Source organism: Notolepis coatsorum (genome assembly GCF_963971535.1).
Source record: "Notolepis coatsorum genome assembly, chromosome: 5".
Lineage (NCBI taxonomy): Eukaryota > Metazoa > Chordata > Actinopteri > Aulopiformes > Paralepididae > Notolepis > Notolepis coatsorum.
Genome location: NC_140169.1, coordinates 69,168,313 through 69,190,061, shown reverse-complemented (window position 1 = coordinate 69,190,061; position 21,749 = coordinate 69,168,313). Strand labels below are relative to the sequence as shown.

The window sequence follows — 21,749 nt, the reverse complement described above, 5'->3', positions numbered from 1 at the left end:
ATACTACTATATACTATGCTAATATGTCTATATTACTATCTACTATGCTAATATGTCTATATTACTATCTACTATGCTAATATGTCTATACTACTATCTACTATGCTAATATGTCTATACTACTATCTACTATGCTAATATGTCTATATTACTACCTACTATGCTAATATGTCTATATTACTATCTACTATGCTAATATGTCTATATTACTATCTACTATGCTAATATGTCTATACTACTATATACTATGCTAATATGTCTATATTACTATCTACTATGCTAATATGTCTATATTACTATCTACTATGCTAATATGTCTATACTACTATCTACTATGCTAATATGTCTATACTACTATCTACTATGCTAATATGTCTATATTACTACCTACTATGCTAATATGTCTATATTACTATCTACTATGCTAATATGTCTATATTACTATCTACTATGCTAATATGTCTATATTACTATCTACTATGCTAATATGTCTATTACTACCTACTATGCTAATATGTCTATATTACTATCTACTATGCTAATATGTCTATATTACTATCTACTATGCTAATATGTATATACTACTATCTACTATGCTAATATGTCTATACTACTATGTACTATGCTAATATGTCTATATTACTATGTACTATGCTAATATGTCTATACTACTATGTACTATGCTAATATGTCTATACTACTATCTACTATGCTAATATGTTGTCTATACTACTATCTACTATGCTAATATGTCTATACTACTATCTACTATGCTAATATGTCTATACTACTATCTACTATGCTAATATGTCTATATTACTATCTACTATGCTAATATGTCTATACTACTATCTACTATGCTAATATGTCTATACTACTATCTACTATGCTAATATGTCTATACTACTATCTACTATGCTAATATGTATATATTACTATCTACTATGCTAATATGTCTATATTACTATCTACTATGCTAATATGTCTATATTACTATCTACTATGCTAATATGTCTATACTACTATCTACTATGCTAATATGTATATATTACTATCTACTATGCTATAGTAATATGTCTATACTACTATCTACTATGCTAATATGTCTATACTACTATCTACTATGCTAATATGTCTATATTACTATCTACTATACTAATATGTCTATATTACTATCTACTATGCTAATATGTCTATACTACTATATACTATGCTAATATGTCTATACTACTATCTACTATGCTAATATGTCTATATTACTATCTACTATGATTAATATGTCTATACTACTATCTACTATGATTAATATGTCTATACTACTATCTACTATGCTAATATGTCTATACTACTATCTACTATGCTAATATGTCTATACTACTATCTACTATCTACTATGCTAATATGTCTATACTACTATCTACTATGCTAATATGTCTATACCACTATCTACTATGCTAATATGTCTATACTACTATCTACTATGCTAATATGTCTATACCACTATCTACTATGATTAATATGTCTATACCACTATCTACTATGCTAATATGTCTATACTACTATCTACTATCTACTATGCTAATATGTCTATACTACTATCTACTATGATTAATATGTCTATACCACTATCTACTATGATTAATATGTCTATACCACTATCTACTATGATTAATATGTCTATACTACTACTTACTATGCTAATATGTCTATACTACTAGCTACTATGCTAATATGTTGTCTATACTACTATCTACTATGCTAATATGTCTATACTACTATCTACTATGCTAATATGTCTATACTACTATCTACTATGCTAATATGTCTATATTACTATCTACTATGATTAATATGTCTATACTACTATCTACTATGATTAATATGTCTATACTACTATCTACTATGCTAATATGTCTATACTACTATCTACTATGCTAATATGTCTATACTACTATCTACTATGATTAATATGTCTATACTACTATCTACTATGCTAATATGTCTATACTACTATCTACTATGCTAATATGTCTATACTACTATCTACTATGCTAATATGTCTATACTACTATCTACTATGCTAATATGTCTATACTACTATCTACTATGCTAATATGTCTATACTACTATCTACTATGCTAATATGTCTATATTACTATCTACTATGATTAATATGTCTATACTACTATCTACTATGATTAATATGTCTATACTACTATCTACTATGATTAATATGTCTATACTACTATCTACTATGCTAATATGTCTATACTACTATCTACTATGCTAATATGTCTATACTACTATCTACTATGATTAATATGTCTATACTACTATCTACTATGCTAATATGTCTATACTACTATCTACTATGCTAATATGTCTATACTACTATCTACTATGCTAATATGTCTATACTACTATCTACTATGATTAATATGTCTATACTACTATCTACTATGCTAATATGTCTATACCACTATCTACTATGCTAATATGTCTATACCACTACTATGCACTCAGGGTGAAGCACGCAGGTTCGACACTGCTTGACAAACAACACCACGCACCCTTAGCCACCAGAGACCTACCCTTCCTGCTGACTTTGTTTGCACACAATCTTGTAAGTTGCTTTGGATAAAAGCGTCAAGCTAAATGACTCAAATGTAAAATATGAATACAATTTGGCTTCCCTTCAGCTTTACCACCTCGCCCGGCGAGAAGACGTTTGAGGTGAGCATCGTTTCCCCCGCGGAGCAGTTCACCAGGATCTGGGTGCAGGTGCTGGACCGCAGGGACGGCTCCTTCCTCGCGCGCTACCGGATGTACGCCACCTACACCGACCTGCACGTCCACGTCCTGCTCGGGGGCCGCCAGGTCGCCGGGTCTCCCTTCGTTCTGAAAGGTAAAAAAAAAAAAATACAATGCCATGTTTAGGGATGGGTACCGACCGAATCCGGTACTTTTAAGGGTATACCGACCGAATCACGTGAGATCCACCGGTGGCACATTTCGGTACTGGAAAAAAAATTAAATAAAAATATGGGCATGGTAATAGTAGAAAAGTTATTTGTAGTGTAAACATCCGAGCAAGTAGGCAGTGTGATCAAAGGTGCAGATGGGGGTCTGTACGCCCTATCAGTTATCCATAACGATAAATATGGTTACAATAAACACTAGAATCTACACACCCTACCCAGTAACCAGCAGCACACCCTGCTCTCCGTGCGCCCCCAGGCCCCGTCTACCACGAGGGCTGTGACTGCCCTCAGCCCAGCGGCGCAGCCTGGCAGGAGAGCATGCACTGCCCCGCCTCCTTCCCCCAGATAGAGAGCGACCTGGCCCTCTACCCCCGCGTCGACCCCGAGCGCAACGCCCTGGAGATCCCCCTGCGCTTCGGACAGAGACAGAGCCTCTGCCACTACACCATCAGAGACAACAAGGTACACGGCGGGGGGCACGGGGGGTGGGTGGGGGGGGGGGGGCGGAGGGTTGGACAGCAAACATCCACTGGTCAGCTGGAGGAGAACCCCTCCCGCCCGGGCCAAGGGAGATGTTAGGCTTACTAGGCTTCAGGCCAAGGGAGATATTAGGCTTCAGGACAAGGGAGATATTAGGCTTACTAGGCTTCAGGACAAGGGAGATATTAGGCTTACTAGGCTTCAGGACAAGGGAGATATTAGGCTTACTAGGCTTCAGGATAAGGGAGATATTAGGATATTAGGCTTCAGGACAAGGGAGATATTAGGCTTACTAGGCTTCAGGATAAGGGAGATATTAGGCTTCAGGATAAGGGAGATATTAGGCTTCAGGACAAGGGAGATATTAGGCTTACTAGGCTTCAGGATAAGGGAGATATTAGGCTTCAGGATAAGGGAGATATTAGGCTTCAGGACAAGGGAGATATTAGGCTTACTAGGCTTCAGGATAAGGGAGATGTTGCACAATGCACAACTTCATACTCAACAATATATCCACTTCCACCATTAGTGTTGGGGTCATTACAAGTACAAGCTGTACAAGCCCTTCAGGCTTCGTTCCCTCCTAGCACTGTTTTTTTAAAATAACGTGCTAAATAAATAAACTAAACTAAAACTAAAACTATTAGAGAATTGAGATTGAAGTGGATCACATCTCAATAGAGTGATCTAACGGGGGGGGGGGGGGGGAATGCAGAAAATCAAGTTGCGCGGCTTTGATTTCTGACACCTCATCACAGCTCGTGGCGCTGGTATCGATATTGAGAATATATCTGTATCAGACAGATATCAATGTCGCCAATTTCGTTTGGTGCCTTGTGTTAATTGCTGGTGACTCTGAGGCAGGCTTTCAATTGTTGTACTTTTGCCTATACAATAACTTGACTATGATTGTACATAGCAAATACAGCTATAAGAGTAGGGTTGGGTACCGTTCACATTTGAACCGATACCGGTACCTTTTTTTCTGTACAAAAAATGTAATCTACCTACCCCAGTTGTAAGAAATGTGTGTAACCACACTTGCAACCGTTTCCGGCTTGCCATTGCTCCCCGACTGCTTTGTTGTTGAATCTAGTCGAATCCTAGGTAAGCGCATATTGTGCGCGTGAACGTTGACGTGAACGTGCGGCACACTTCATAGGTTTCGTTTTGCGGTAAACGAAACGTTTACGTCATCGTATTTTTAGACCTTTTTTTTTGCAGTACCGAAATGTGGCACCAGTGGATCTCACGTGAAACGGTACTCGGTAGTACCGACGTGATTCGGTCGATAGCCTTAAAAGCGCCGGATTCGGTACACACCCCTATATAAGAGTGAGTAGAGTATGTTCTCTCCCTGTATGCCATAATGGTAAAAGGAGAGTGTTTAGCTGCACACAGGGCTAGTAACATGTAGGGGCCATATGAGCCCCTAAGGCTACATGACTGACACGCCTGTTGCAGGGGCGGTCCCTCAGAGCACCACCTTGGGAACCATTCCAGAAAATATGATCTGTCAAAAGACCCTCTTCACACAGAACTAGTATTACAGAGGGATCGTCCATAATACGCGTTCCCTGTTTCCTACTCAACAAGGTGATTTGTCATTTAACTGTAGGTGACCGCGACCTGTAGGACCATTGTGACGCTCTGAGCACCACCACCTGGGGAATCATCCCAGGCCTCTGTCAAAAAAATTTGATCCGTCAAAAGACCTTCTTCACACAAAACTAGTATTACAGCGGGATGTAGTATTACCCCCCCCCCCCCCTTTAGAACAATAGTGTTGGGAGATACATGTGTTTTCCATCATGAGAGAGCTGCTCCTTACTCCTAGTTGTGATGGGGATCTCTGAAAAGGGGTGAAACACGGCGAGGGGAGGGGGAGGAGAATTCCCACTGAAATAGTCAGCAAATAATGCTTATATAATACAGCACGGTCGACATCGGTGGGCTGTACCCAATGTACTTTATTATTATTATTATTATTATTATTATTATTATTATTATTATTATTATTATTATTATTATTATTATTATTATTATTATTATTATTATTATTATTATTTTTACATTCAAAGCTTCTATTGAAGTTTTCGAATGAAGCTTCGAATGTCTGTCGTCATATTTTATATTTTAATCATAAAAAAAATCCTCAATTTGAATAAAGTGATTAATCTGATTAAATTTTTTTTTTTTTTTTTATTAAATCAACTTTCTTTAATGAATATAACTCATCAGTTGCGTCAACATAAATAATCCAATAAGGGCTCACGGTTAGTGCGAAAGTGATGGTGACGTCTTGATGGAGCGCCGAGCGGATGCAGATAGGCTACATCATTTATGATAAATGTTTTATTTAACTTTTTATGACGAGTCATATACTATAATAGTATAATACTATAATATTAGTGTAGCCTAATCTTTATAGTAGTAGTTGTGGTGATATGCTTTGGTTGTGAAATACTTAAATTGAGCCCCTAAGCTGAAGAACCATATAAATTCAGTCTTTTCTAACTGCATTATTAAATATTGTAAGTTAGAGTGTTGTGTTCATTCACAGCTAAAGACAACAGAGGTTGAGTACTTTCTTGTGATATATTACATTCACACTCCCAAGTGTATTGGATTGGCTTTACAACTGCAAATACATGGGCTGAACATTTATTTTAATCAGTGTTATATGGCTCTTCACAGCAAGGGTTCAATTATTATTGCAATGCCTCCATTATACAGTATAAAGGACCATACCAATGCCTCACATTATACAGTATAAAGGACCATACCAATGTCTCACATTATACAGTATAAAGGACCATTCCAATGCCTCACATTATACAGTATAAAGGACCATTCCAATGCCTCACATTATACAGTATAAAGGACCATTCCAATGCCTCACATTATACAGTATAAAGGACCATTCCAATGCCTCACATTATACAGTATAAAGGACCATTCCAATGCCTCACATTATACAGTATAAAGGACCATTCCAATGCCTCACATTATACAGTATAAAGGACCATTCCAATGCCTCACATTATACAGTATATAAAGGACCATTCCAATCTCATTTTGACTCACCGCCTTTACTGGTGATTGTCTTTAACTCATGTTGTGTTTGTAGGTGTATATGGTGTGTTTTAGCTGATATCAGCTTACCTTACTAAAATGCCATTGGTGTTGAAAAGGGGTGGAGAAGATATAAACCCTCTTTGACTCTAGTAGAAGCAACACACGTCCAACGTCCGCAGTCAGTCGGGTGCGCTTGTTAAATTAACGTGGGGCTGAGCCCAAAACGTTCGAAGGTTCGGACCTTCGTTCGTTACGTTGGCACTCGAATCTTAATTAATGGGTTCGAGCCTCCGCTTCTTTTCATCTTTTTAATTAAATGTTCATTTATTTATTTATATTACACGAAATATATATATCAGAAACGTGATATATATCAGAATATCACAGTACGATGTTGTGTTTACAATCATTTGAAAGTCACAAAGGTCACGCACGCACACAGACACAACACAGTCTAGTCGAGATGAGGAGGGGTCCACCGTCCGTCATACATGATCAGCAAATTAATCAATCATGCAAAAAAAAGAGAGAGAGAGACTCACTCACTCACTCACTCACTCACTCACTCACTCACTCACTCACTCACTCACTCACTCACTCACCCATCTTATTTCATAATACAACGTTTCAGAATGGACGTTTGGATTAAACCAAGTGTATGCAGTCACAGTGATGCTGAACTTTCCCAGCGGAACACAAGTTACTTAACGTTACACAGGTATGTTATGCACGTTAAGCTTGCTAATGTTAAGGTAGCAGGATTGATTGATTGATTGATTGAAAACTTTATTAACAGATTGCAGAATGGGTACAATACAGTACAGCTCAATACACACAATTGTTAAGGGGATGCAGACCAGAGAAAGACTTTCGTCTTGTTTACATCAGGGTCCCCCATTTTCAATTAATCAGGACATATATGACATACATGACATACAGATAGTCAGTACTGCTACATCTATACATTTATGACATACCAGATTTGCAAATACAGTACTGTTTGTGATACAGAAGGAGTCAAGAAAAGGGAGTATATACATTTGACATAGAAACTGTACATTGGAGGAGGTTGGGTGGGGGGGGTTGGGTACATTGGGATATTGACAACCATACTGGGTAATTTACATTGGAGGTGGTTGGGGGGGGGGGGGGGGGAGACACACTGTATAAACAAGCAAAACTGTACATTGAGGGGGGGGGGGGGGAGGAGACACTGTACAAACAATCAAAATTGTACATTGGACTATTGACAAAACCATACTAGGTAAATGACTGTACATTGGAGGGGGTTGGGTTAGGATATGAGCCGTCGGGCCAACAAAGATGTTGTTTCAAAAAATGTATTCACAAAATGTATTACCATCCAAACGGTATTGAAGCCTCCTGTGACCAGTAAGTAGGTACTACTACTTTCAATAACCATTTTTGACCGCAGCAATATGCGCATGTGTTCTACGTTATATGCTTAAATGTGAGCTATGTGCGTAACGTCAAGACTCGACAGTACTGACCCGGAACAATTATTTAGGAGCACATTATTTGCATGATTAAAAACGATGGTTCGAACGTCCATTCGAAAAAATACCCTGCCGAAGTTCGAATCCCAAAAACAGACTTCGGGGAACAGCTCACTGCTCCTGGTTGCTGCGCGAATTTGAATGGCTTGTAGTAGAATAATACAGTAACGTTAGCTAACGTAAAGGTGCAGTTGTTCACAAGGGTCAATTACCTGTGTTGAGTATATTTTCAACCCTTTCAACATCAGTGGCAGTGTGGAGGTCAACCAAAACATACACCCATGAACACAGAATTTGGTAAAGACAGGGACAATCTCTGGTAAGGAAGTCACAATAAGTTCAAGTTTTGCTTTATTTGCTGTCAGTTTATCGCGTTAATTAGATTAATTAATTACACAGCAAATTATCGCGTTATGAAAATTAACTCAAAATGTATTACAAAACAATAAAAAAAAAAATTTAAATAACTTTTTTTTGTCTCATTCATTCCATAAGAACGTAGAATACACATTACAGACTTTTTTTTTTATATGGTCCATTTGCATGTTCTTGGTATCTGATTCTAGGGACATCTATGGATCTCAGGTAATGTATTCCCAGTGTCAGAAATACTGTGTCTGTTACTAGGCTTGAGTAAATTGTAATGAACCAAATGAGAATATCAATTACATTTTTTTTAATCTTTGACTGTGAATAACACTATGCTCAAATTGACCAGACCTGAAAAATCTAATCAAATTAATAGATGGAAGATGATTAAACAGAAGGTTTTGTAGATACAGTACTGAATTCTGCCATCCGGACACATGCCATTTGAAATATGATTATAGAATATAGAATATCAGGCATAAAATGGTTATGCGATTAAAATGCGATTAATTAGATTAATTAATTACAAATCCTGTAATTAATTAGATTAATTTTTTTAATCGCCTGACAGCACATATTATAAGGTGCATGTACATTACAGTGAAATGCTTGGTTCTGTATGAGCCCCCTGAGATTGTGGTTCAGACAGTAAAACAGTTAAAAGAATAAAGACCAAACACTGTACAACTAAAGTGCGAACTAAAGTACAAAATAAAGTACAAAATGCAAACAATGAAGTACAAAATGCAAACCTTTTAAAATGCTAAATGTGGTACATATATAATAACACTGGTTTAGTCCTTTAGCGCCCGCTTGTCATCACCTTCACCACCAGGTACTATGGTGGTGGTGACAACATCTAGCACAAATTCATGCATTTGATAGAATCTTTTAATCATAATTATAATTTGTTGATGTTTAGTAAACTACCCCCCCCCCCCTCTTTAGGTCTACATTAAGACGCTCGGGGAGCACGTGGGGTTCAGGATCTTCATGGATGCCCTCCTCCTTTCTCTCACCAGGAAAGTAAGTGCTTTTTGTTGTGGAATTTGGGGCCCGTGTATTTGGGGCCCTGTGTGCACCTGACAATGCAGATAGATGTACAGTATCAGGATTCTGTCCTAACTGCGACGAGCCACGTCAAACCATAGGTGTAAATCAGGGGTTCTCAAACTTTTTATATACCACGACCCCATTTTATTTAGGATATTTTTTTGGCGACCCCACACTTAATGTATTGCGTAATTTCAATTGGAATTAAGGAATATCAAAATAAAAGCACACGTTGTTGAACTTGATCATGCATATTTATTCGAAAATGTTATTGCAGCACTATGTTATCAATACACATTTCTAAAACTAGGCATATTTAGCCAAAATATGTTGCCAGAACATAAAAAAATATATATTTCAATTTCTTTTTAATGTTTTACTTGCCAATGCGCGACCCCACTGTCACCTACCCACGACCCCACTTTGGGTCGCGACCCGTAGTTTGAGAACCGCTGGTGTAAATAAACCCCAAAGGGAGTGGAATCAGATTCTTCCCAACTACCTCTATTGTTTAGGAAAATCTGATTTGAATGTGTTTTTGGATCCATTTACATGTGTGTTGTTGTTACATCCCAATGTATATATTCCCCAGTGTGTGTCTCCATGTGTGTGTGTTCTCCATTTTGTTTCCTCCCTCCAGCCATTGTTCCCTTCACCATTGGTCAATTCTTCCATTATTGCAATACAGCACCGATTGGTGGATGGCTTCAGACTCCAACACTCAATCCACACCACCCAATCATGGATCACTCCACACCTGTTAAAACATGGCTTCTCCCTTCAGTCTCTCTCTCTCTCTGGCATGAGGCTAGGCATGTTGTGTTTTTGGTAAACCTGTAACTTTGACAGTATTGCATTTCGTTTATTGCCTTTGGTGCTTAGTAGTAATTTCCTTGTGTGTGTATGGCCACAGAGAGAGCATTGTTAGTTAGTTTGTTTTTGTATATATTCTGTTTTGTTTCTGTATAATTAATGTGTTTTTCTCGTTCTCAGGAAGCACAGATGGGGTGAGCTGCCATTTCCTTTGGACATTGTTTTCTCCTGTTTTGGTTAGGTAAGAGTAGTTTAGGTAATGTAATCTCTTTTACCATAGATTAGATTGTGTTTATTTGGAGTATAGTGGTGTTTGTTTGTTGTTTTGGCCTGGGCTCACCCCTGAGCTACATGTGCTTCCTTTGCATCTACCAATAAATAGCATTGTTGTTTACAAACCTGGTCCATCTTTTCTGTCAACCAACTGTTATGTTACAGCCCTTTACCCTTAGGCTGAGGTTACACCTTTCGTATCATCTTCGTATTGTTTTCTTATACGCATCGCCGCGTATCGCCGCGACGTCATGCGCCTCGAGTCACACTTTCGTTTTTTTTTCGTTTTTGTCAGCCAAGCACACTGATGTAGTACACTGCCAAAGCAGTAGGTGGCAGTAGGTGGCAAACATGAAGGCAATTTCAACCAATCAGAACGAATGTGCCAATACACTTCCTGGTGGAAGCTCCACCAAAGAAATGTCAATAAGGCAGCCTATGCCGCGCCACCATCTTGTTTACTCAATGCAGCAATAATTTTCCAGCAAAGCCTAATAAAAGTGCAATAAACAAAACGGATACATTCACTGTGTTCTGCTTGTCATTTGTTGATGAAACAAAACTAACATCAACACAAGTGACCACCAAGAGCGGATAGTTTTAGTCTAAAAAACGCTCGGTAGCATTGTTAGCTGCATGCTAACGTCAATGGAGTATGCCATTATAACAATATAGCATTGTGGCTAGAAGCTAACGTTAGCTCACGCTACTTAGCCAGCAACAAAACTGATGATATCGCGAGCTATCAGTAGTTAGATAACATTAGAGACAACGCTGTGTGTATTAAACAAAGGTGAATAGATGACTGGGCCATTTTGTTTAATGCTTGTTAAGTTGAAAGAGGAACTCTGAGCTAACAGGGTCTGAATAATCTGGGTCTGTTAATAAAGTTTTCATTCATTCATTCAACCACTATATGTACAAGGCGGAAGAGACCCTTCGGCGCTAAACCAATCAGAGAGGGTCTTCGCTGTACGCGGCTAGCCAATCAGAGAGCGTCTTCGCAAACATAGGCTACGGAAAGAAATCACGCGGTTTTTCCCATAGATATCTTTTTCCGCCTCTGTTGACACTTTGGGGTCCTAAAAGTGGCTGTCTGAACAAAGCCTGAATAAGTGCAGCTTTTAAAAATAGAATCCACTGCTGTAAATAATAAGTATTTTACCATGCAATTGAATTCACCAAAAGTATTTGATTTTTTTTGTATTATGGTATCGATTCAATTGTCATTTGGCTATGAATGTAAGGACGTTACTAGGTGAGTAAACAGGCATTCCCAAGGTTAACAGTAATTGAGCTAAATTATTACGTAGTTGCTGGCTGGGAATCGGATGCATACTGTGACGCGAGCGGGCTGTGTGTGAATTTTGACACTTGAAAATCGGTGAAATCCTGTAGAATACTTCCAGTTAGTTGCCTGGTAAGTTAAAATTCTAATTCGGGTTTTGATATGGAGATAACGAGTGTTGTTGCCTTGTTTCCCTGCCTACTCCTTGTCATAGAGAGATATTTTTATAACTACTAACCTACAAACTAGCCAGGAATCCCTGCCCACATTCAAAACCGCTCTTAAAGAGCACCTACGGGAGGCTGCAATTCGAAACTGGCCACCGTAAATGCCCAAAACCCCACCACCTCCTAATAGACAGTCTCCTCCCCACCGCATGCATATATTCCCTCCCCGCCGTATGTATATTTCTCTCCCACCCACCCACCCCCCCCTAATGTACAGTCCCCTCCCCTTCATCTGTCAGGATCTAGGGGTAGCAGTACTGTATATTGGAATACCGTTTATGTCACAAATGTATCAGTACTAAATACCTATATGTCCCTATGCCATAAATGTCATGTATGTTGTGTATGTCATAAATGTCTATATGAATTGAAAATGGGGGACCCTGATGGAAACAAGACAAACGTCTTTCTCAGGTCTGCATCCCCTTAACAATTGTATGTATTGAGCCGTACTGTATTGTACCCATTCTGCAATCTGTTAAATAAAGTTTTCATTCATTCATTCATTCAATCCTGATAGCTCACGTTAGCCAGCTGCTCATGCTATCGGTAATGCTAGCAGAATGAATGGATGTAAACTTTATTTAACATATTGCATATGGGTACAATACAATACGGCTCAATACAAACAATTGTTAAGGGAATGCAGACTGTTGTAGCTTGGACTGGGGTCCTTATAACAATAACTTGACAACACATGGTAGCTGAAGCTATTTGGGACACGGAGCTCTGTCCCAAACACACACACTGTTGTCATTGTCACCGGAAGGGCACGCAGATGGTATCTACTGCGCATGGGCGTTTTCGCAACAACGGCTAGCGTGCTGACTACACGCTGTTGTCGACACGTTTTTTTTGCGTATCTCCAAACGCAAACACAATTTTGCGTTTCAGCCGTATCCACAAAAAAACGCCAAAAAACGCGTTTCTGTGTAGATAGGACATCATACGTCGTCAAAAACGTATAAAAAAACGCCAGGAATACACTAGTCTAACCATAGCCTTAGACTCACAGGGGTCGTAACAGTTGTATATGATGCATCCTTGTGTTTTACGCGCTGCTCAGCCCTATCTTGTTGTTGGGATTGTGCTGCCACGTGTAATAGACCTCGGGAGTCACAGAAGTCCCACCTGGTTGTGGATACATTTAGCCTTTAGCCTATGGACTTTTACTGTAGGAGTTTCTCATGGTAGTTTGTTTATGGTTCCACTTATTCAAGCTGACATTCGACGGGAGCGGAATTCTGCATAATTTAGTAAGATCTGTATTTTTACATTTGAGAATATTTTTTAAAAGGTAATGGGTACAAGACTGGCCAGGATCCACAAAGAATGGATTGCACAGTGCTAGTTGCACCCTTACTTACAATTCATTATGAATTGAAAATGGGGGATCCTGATGTAAACAAGACGAAAGTCTTTCTCTGGTCTGTATCCCCTTAACAATTGTGTGTATTGAGCCGTACTGTATTGTACCCATTCTGCAATCTGTTAATACAATGTTCAATCAATCAATCACCGTGCAATAACCGAAGTGAATGTCAAGGGATACCGTGTCAGAGCAGTTGTGCTCTTGTGATTGGTTGAATACTGGCGAGGCTTATCTCTGCTTATGGTTAGGGGTGTAGAAGTTACCATGGAAATGAGTAAAGATTACAATATACAACTTTTCTTGAATATTAAGTTAAAATCTAAATGGTTACCAGTGGAAAGGAGAGGCTTAAGTTGGGGCTGACCTTTAAAATAAGGAATGCTGGCGGTCAGGTGGCGTAACAGAGATTGCGTTCGTCACCAACCCCGGAGCAGCTGGATTCGCCTGTTCGAATCCAGCTCACAGCTCCGGGGTTGTCACCAGCTTGGCTGGCCGTTCACACTAATACAATTAGCAGTATTAGAGGGTGGGAGAAGCTGGCGGGGTGGGTCCGGGTCGTTGTAAACAGCGACTCCTACAGTTCGGTTGGGGCGCCTGCTAAGCGTGGATAGGATCTAAGTGGGATAGTGAGATCCGTCCACACGCTACGCCCTCTCAGTGAGAATCCGCGCTGCCAGGTGAAAAGAAGCGGTTGATTGGCTGGACGTGTGTCGGAGGAAGCACGTGGTAGCCTCCACTCTCCCAGATGATCTGACTGTGGGGGGTAAGTGCGCAGCGACCAGGAAGGGGATTGGGAATTGGCATAACGACTAACATTGGGATTGGAGAAAATCGGAGGAAAAAGGAGGGGGAAAAAGATCAATAAAAAAATAAATAAAAAAAACAAGGAATGCTGCAGTCGCTGCATATCTGGTCAGTTACTTCATTTGGGTGAGTGAGACTCACTTCCTCCACGAGAGGCAGCCAGACGGATATAATTCCACACAGGTTCAGGAGTTCTATGGGGCAAAACTCATTTTTGTATACGACAGGAGTTCTATGGAACTAATTACCCACCTCTTGCAAAGCACTAGCTACGGAAAGAAGCTTCAAGGCCGCTTTGAAAAAGTTAGCGTCTGCCTCTATTTGATTCTCATAGAAGCTATAGGAAGGATAGGATGAGTTGTTAAAACTGATGTGTAATGTGTGTTTACAGATGGATCTTTTTTTTTATTATTATTAATTAGACGGATTTAAAGGAATGCTGTAAATTAATTGAATTTGATTGTGTATTTGGCTTTGACTTTAATGTAGTGAAATTGTGTGGTTTGTTTTTGTATTTCTGTATTTCGGCTTCCAGAGTAGCTATACTGTTTCTGCCAGCCAACTGCCCACCATGCCCCACCCCACCCCTTATAACCACAGAGGTCCACAATGGAAATAAGCCTTTTGGCTTTAATGTGTTTTTAACCTCAATGGCTTTTTAAATGTATGTATTCCTGCTGAGCAGTTTTATATGTATCTTTTATGAATGATCAAATAAATGCAATCAATCAATCAATCAATATTTACCTTTATTGGTTGTAACAGAATTAGATAATCTATACCTCCGTCAAAGATCATGAACCTACACAATACGGTTTGGCTGTAATACCAGTGGAGTTGCTCAGTGGCCAACAGTGTCAGACTGTGGTTGTACTGGGCAGCTCCCAGGTATGAATGGAACTGTGTGAATGTGAAGCAGGGCGTAGCTGAAAAAGAGCATCTGTGCTCAGCGAACCTACCCTGGGTAAATAAAGGTTAAACTATATAGTTTTGATCTTCAATGGGGGGAAATCACATGTGGAACCTCACTCTCTTATAGGGGGTCTTGGATGAAGTGGAACACTCCACTGACCGTGGTGAGGTTACTTACAGTACCAGCAGTGACCAGTAGATGTCAGCCTTACTGCATTAATGAATGAATGAATGAATGAATGAATGAATTAATGAAAACTTTATTTAACAGATTGCAGAATGGGTACAATACAGTACGGCTCAATACACACAATTGTTAAGGGGATGCAGACCTGAAAAAGACGTTTGTCTTGTTTCCATCAGGGTCCCCCATTTTCAATTCATATAGACATTTATGACATACACAACATACATGACATTTATGGCATGGGACATATAGGTATTTAGTACTGATACATTTGTGACATAAACGGTATTCAAATATATAGTACTGTTACCCCTAGATCCTGACAGAGTATATACATATGATGGGGAGGGGACTGTACATTAGGAGGGGGTGGGTGGGTGGGAGAGAAATATACATACGGCGGGGAGGGAATATATACATGCAGTGGGGAGGAGACTGTCTATTAGGAGGTGGTGGGGGTTTTGGGCATTTACGGTGGCCAGTTTCGAATTGCAGCCTCCCGTAGGTGCTCTTTAAGAGCGGTTTTAAATGTGGGTAGTGATTCACATTCCTTTACAGCTTTGGGTAGGGCGTTCCACATTGATGTGGCATAATTGCGAAACGTGTTTAGTCCCTTGTTTGAGCCGAATCTGGGTTTAACATGATTTGTTGAGCTTCCTCTGGTGTAGTGGTTGTGGTATTCACTGACCTTTGGGAAGTATTTTGACATGTACATGGGTACCTTAGTCATATAGTGTATCTTGTAGACCAGGCCCATTGCAAGTTGCCTAGATGTTTGATGTGAATGTTGACATTTAAGTTGTTGACAGTGACACAATTTTCCTCTCGAGGACAATACAGACTATGGGGCCAATAGAACAACAAAACTCAAATGTTATTTGAGTGCCATATTTGGTAATCTTTGGACCAAATCAGATGGTAAAAAATGATTTGTCGAGAGCTGTGTAAGAGCTTGTATGAGGCATTGGTTGTAATTAATTTGAATCCAGCCACAAAATACAGATAATACAACTAAAAACACATATTTATGTGTTATTCCTTGTATTAATTAAGAGCTCAGTCAATCAGCTGAGAGAATGAAACCAAATCTCCATTCATATTTCTTATTTATGGTGGTGGGGCCACTCATTGGTTTATGTTTGGATCACTGATTGGGCCTTTAACAGATATGCAACTTGAAGGGGACCTTTTAACCTAAAATATGTTTCTGAAAACATTTTTAAAGACAATATTGCTGTGCTTATTGCTGGATCTCGAGTCATATTTGATCTGCAACATCTAGTTTGAAAGTTGGATCTGAATTGTGTTCGACGGTACCACTGCTAGATGTTAGATGTCACGATGTCCAGTAGTTGATGGCTTTAACGATAGTGATTCTTTGTTGTGTTCCTACGATGGTACTACTGTATACAGTTTCTCCCCGGGCAAGATGAACAACGCGCACACTGTCCAGTTGAAGTTGAACATAAAGACGTTTATTTAACTAACAGAAGAGGTTGGCAGAAATTATTAATTAATACCAAGTGAAAGTCTTGATAGATGAATGCAATAAAGTCAGTTGATTTACAAGTTGGTCTCTCTCGCTCTCCTTACTCTCTCTCTCTCTCTATCTCTCTCTCGTACATACAACTGGAGCCGAATTACTCAAAAAAACCCATATTCATAGTTTCGTTATCTAATGGAATTCCATATTATGACTCCCAGTTCACTCCTCGATGCCCCAGTTACTGCTTTAGAGAGAGGGAGGTCAGGAGGACAGAGAACACCAACCAAGACAAGTATTTAAAAGTGTCTTTGACATAATTAACCATGTTATAATCACAGGAGAATCACCACAATTCTTCATAGATGTATAATAATTATCGTATGTGTACGATAAAAAGTGGCTCACTCGTTACAGGCACAGAAACAGAGAACAGGACTGAAACAGAGAGGTAGAGAGGCTGCTAGAATGAGAACAGGACTGAAACAGAGGTATAGAGGCTGCTAGAATGAGAACAGGACTGAAACAGAGAGGTATAGAGGCTGCTAGAATGAGAACAGGACTGAAACAGAGAGGTATAGAGGCTGCTATAATGAGAACAGGACTGAAACAGAGGTATAGAGGCTGATATAATGAGAACAGGACTGAAACAGAGGTATAGAGGCTGCTAGAATGAGAACAGGACTGAAACAGAGAGGTATAGAGGCTGCTAGAATGAGAACAGGACTGAAACAGAGAGGTATAGAGGCTGCTAGAATGAGAACAGGACTGAAAGAGAGGGGTATAGAGGCTGCTAGAATGAGAACAGGACTGAAACAGAGAGGTATAGAGGCTGCTAGAATGAGAACAGGACTGAAACAGAGAGGTATAGAGGCTGCTAGAATGAGAACAGGACTGAAACAGAGGTATAGAGGCTGCTAGAATGAGAACAGGACTGAAACAGAGGTATAGAGGCTGCTAGAATGAGAACAGGACTGAAACAGAGGTATAGAGGCTGTTAGAATGAGAACAGGACTGAAACAGAGAGGTATAGAGGCTGCTAGAATGAGAACAGGACTGAAACAGAGAGGTATAGAGGCTGCTAGAATGAGAACAGGACTGAAACAGAGGTATAGAGGCTGCTAGAATGAGAACAGGACTGAAACAGAGAGGTATAGAGGCTTCTAGAATGAGAACAGGACTGAAACAGAGGTAGGCTGATATAATGAGAACAGGACTGAAACAGAGGTATAGAGGCTGCTAGAATGAGAACAGGACTGAAACAGAGGTATAGAGGCTGCTATAATGAGAACAGGACTGAAACAGAGGTATAGAGGCTGCTAGAATGAGAACAGGACTGAAACAGAGGTATAGAGGCTGCTAGAATGAGAACAGGACTGAAAGAGAGGGGTATAGAGGCTGCTAGAATGAGAACAGGACTGAAACAGAGAGGTATAGAGGCTGCTAGAATGAGAACAGGACTGAAACAGAGAGGTATAGAGGCTGCTAGAATGAGAACAGGACTGAAACAGAGGGGTATAGAGGCTGATATAATGAGAACAGGACTGAAACAGAGGTATAGAGGCTGCTAGAATGAGAACAGGACTGAAACAGAGGGGTATAGAGGCTGATATAATGAGAACAGGACTGAAACAGAGGTATAGAGGCTGCTAGAATGAGAACAGGACTGAAACAGAGGTATAGAGGCTGCTAGAATGAGAACAGGACTGAAACAGAGGTATAGAGGCTGCTAGAATGAGAACAGGGCTGAAACAGAGAGGTATAGAGGCTGCTAGAATGAGAACAGGACTGAAACAGAGGACTGCTAGAATGCATAATCTGAGTGTTTTTTTCCAGAAATAAACGTAAAAGACATGTTTAGGGGACAACAGTTCAGTGTGTTGGACCATCTCAGTGTGTTGGACCATCTCAGGTGCTCATCTCAGTGTGTTGGACCATCTCAGGTTGTTGGACCATCTCAGGTGCTCATCTCAGTGTGTTGGACCATCTCAGGTTGTTGGACCATCTCAGGTGCTCATCTCAGTGTGTTGGACCATCTCAGGTTGTTGGACCATCTCAGGTGCTCATCTCAGTGTGTTGGACCATCTCAGGCGCTCATCTCAGTGTGTTGGACCATCTCAGGTTGTTGGACCATCTCAGGTGCTCATCTCAGTGTGTTGGACCATCTCAGGTTGTTGGACCATCTCAGGTGCTCATCTCAGTGTGTTGGACCATCTCAGGTGCTCATCTCAGGTTGTTGGACCATCTCAGGTGCTCATCTCAGGTTGTTGGACCATCTCAGGTGCTCATCTCAGGTTGTTGGACCATCTCAGGTGCTCATCTCAGGTTGTTGGACCATCTCAGGTGCTCATCTCAGTGTGTTGGACCATCTCAGGTGCTCATCTCAGTGTGTTGGACCATCTCAGGTGCTCATCTCAGGTTGTTGGACCATCTCAGGTGCTCATCTCAGTGTGTTGGACCATCTCAGGTGCTCATCTCAGGTTGTTGGACCATCTCAGGTGCTCATCTCAGTGTGTTGGACCATCTCAGGTGCTCATCTCAGTGTGTTGGACCATCTCAGGTGCTCATCTCAGTGTGTTGGACCATCTCAGGTGCTCATCTCAGTGTGTTGGACCATCTCAGGTGCTCATCTCAGTGTGTTGGACCATCTCAGGTGCTCATCTCAGTGTGTTGGACCATCTCAGGTTGTTGGACCATCTCAGGTGCTCATCTCAGTGTGTTGGACCATCTCAGGTGCTCATCTCAGTGTGTTGGACCATCTCAGGTTGTTGGACCATCTCAGGTGCTCATCTCAGTGTGTTGGACCATCTCAGGTGCTCATCTCAGTGTGTTGGACCATCTCAGGTTGTTGGACCATCTCAGGTGCTCATCTCAGGTTGTTGGACCATCTCAGGTGCTCATCTCAGTGTGTTGGACCATCTCAGGTTGTTGGACCATCTCAGGTGCTCATCTCAGTGTGTTGGATAGAGCTGCCGCGGTATCGGTATTACCGCGGTATCGCTGTTACATCATGCCCACCGCAGCGTTGGGCTGAATACCGGCATCACCGCTGTTTTTTATTATATTATTATTATTATTACGCTCTCGTTGGGCTTGCGGCTCTGCAGATATACCCTACTTCTCTGTCGAGATTCCAAGCAACCCTATTGGGTACCAGAAAAGTCACATGAAACACTGCAGACCACTGATTGGTCAGAAGAGATACGCGTCACATGCTTGGAGCATCTTGCAGTGCGTTTACTTCCTGAATCTCAGCCATCACAACACGGCTAATAGTACGTTAGCTCCCACCGGAGACCGGAGTGGATTACCGACGCCGTCGCTCCTCAGGGAACGAGGCATAATGATTTTACTGCAACGAAATGTTATAATAAAAGCCCTTCGTTCTATACACTTGTCTGATTGAAAACTTTATTAACAGACCGCAGAATGGGTACAACTCGGCACGCTCTGAGCAAAGAAAGGAACTTAGATATTAATTGAGTAACGCTTGCCTTGCTATGTGGTCCGGTAAATACGAACGTGTAACTATACTAACGTTAATGCCACAAATCGAATGCCTTTGTAATCATAAGTAGTAACGTTATAATAATAAGAAGAAGAAAGGGTCGGGGGGGTAACCGGCGGGCGCGACACCGAGGGGAGACTTCGAATCCGTGTTTCACTTTTAATAACGAATGCGTGCATGCCGAATCCCAAACAATATTCATGCTGCAAAGTCATCCTCTAAAGATAGACATTTAGACTAGAGGCAGGCTATATGCTATATAAAGAGTAGACTACAAAAAAAATGCATTCAAACTTTTTTTTTGTGTGTGTGTGTGCGGTAATACCGCGGCGGTAGGAAATATTTTGCAAATGTGTGCGGTAAGGAAAACATCAATACCGCGGCAGCACTAGTGTTGGACCATCTCAGTGTGTTGGACCATCTCAGGTGCTCATCTCAGTGTGTTGGACCATCTCAGGTGCTCATCTCAGTGTGTTGGACCATCTCAGGTTGTTGGACCATCTCAGGTGCTCATCTCAGGTTGTTGGACCATCTCAGGTGCTCATCTCAGTGTGTTGGACCATCTCAGGTGCTCATCCCAGTGTGTTGGACCATCTCAGGTGCTCATCTCAGGTTGTTGGACCATCTCAGGTGCTCATCTCAGGTTGTTGGACCATCTCAGGTGCTCATCTCAGTGTGTTGGACCATCTCAGGTGCTCATCTCAGGTTGTTGGACCATCTCAGGTGCTCATCTCAGTGTGTTGGACCATCTCAGGTGCTCATCTCAGTGTGTTGGACCATCTCAGGTGCTCATCTCAGGTTGTTGGACCATCTCAGGTGCTCATCTCAGTGTGTTGGACCATCTCAGGTGCTCATCTCAGGTTGTTGGACCATCTCAGGTGCTCATCTCAGGTTGTTGGACCATCTCAGGTGCTCATCTCAGTGTGTTGGACCATCTCAGGTGCTCATCTCAGTGTGTTGGACCATCTCAGGTGCTCATCTCAGTGTGTTGGACCATCTCAGGTGCTCATCTCAGTGTGTTGGACCATCTCAGGTGCGTCTCCCCGACCTGGAGTTCTTTGTGAACCTCGGCGACTGGCCCCTGGAGAAGGGGAAGCTCTCGGAGAAACTCCACCCCATCTTCTCGTGGTGCGGCTCCAACGACACCCGGGACATCGTCATGCCGACCTATGACCTCACCGAGTCCGTCCTCGAGACCATGGGAAGGCAAGGAGACGTTATATATTATAATAAGTGAAAATACCAACAAAAAACAGTATAGTTAGTTCACGTTTTGTTTTATTTGTCACATATAAGGTACATTACAGTGAAATGCTTGGTTCTGTACGAGCCCCCTGAGAATGTGCTTCATACAGTAAAAGAAAGTTAAAAGAATAAAGTCCAAACACTATACAAAATATACAA

The 21,749-nt window shown here is 40.8% G+C and overlaps 1 protein-coding gene across 2 annotated transcripts in view; it reads left to right on the top strand.

The window, feature by feature from the left end:
* The window catches only part of poglut2 (protein O-glucosyltransferase 2), a 126,683-nt gene that overhangs the window by 12,481 nt on the left and 92,453 nt on the right, over positions 1-21,749 (top strand). For both annotated transcript variants that reach the window (XM_084313760.1, XM_084313759.1), the window contains exons 2-5: positions 2,700-2,905; positions 3,238-3,443; positions 9,374-9,451; positions 21,379-21,551. In XM_084313760.1, the coding sequence (XP_084169886.1) occupies positions 2,700-2,905; positions 3,238-3,443; positions 9,374-9,451; positions 21,379-21,551 (663 nt within the window). The remainder of the gene's footprint in view (positions 1-2,699; positions 2,906-3,237; positions 3,444-9,373; positions 9,452-21,378; positions 21,552-21,749) is intronic.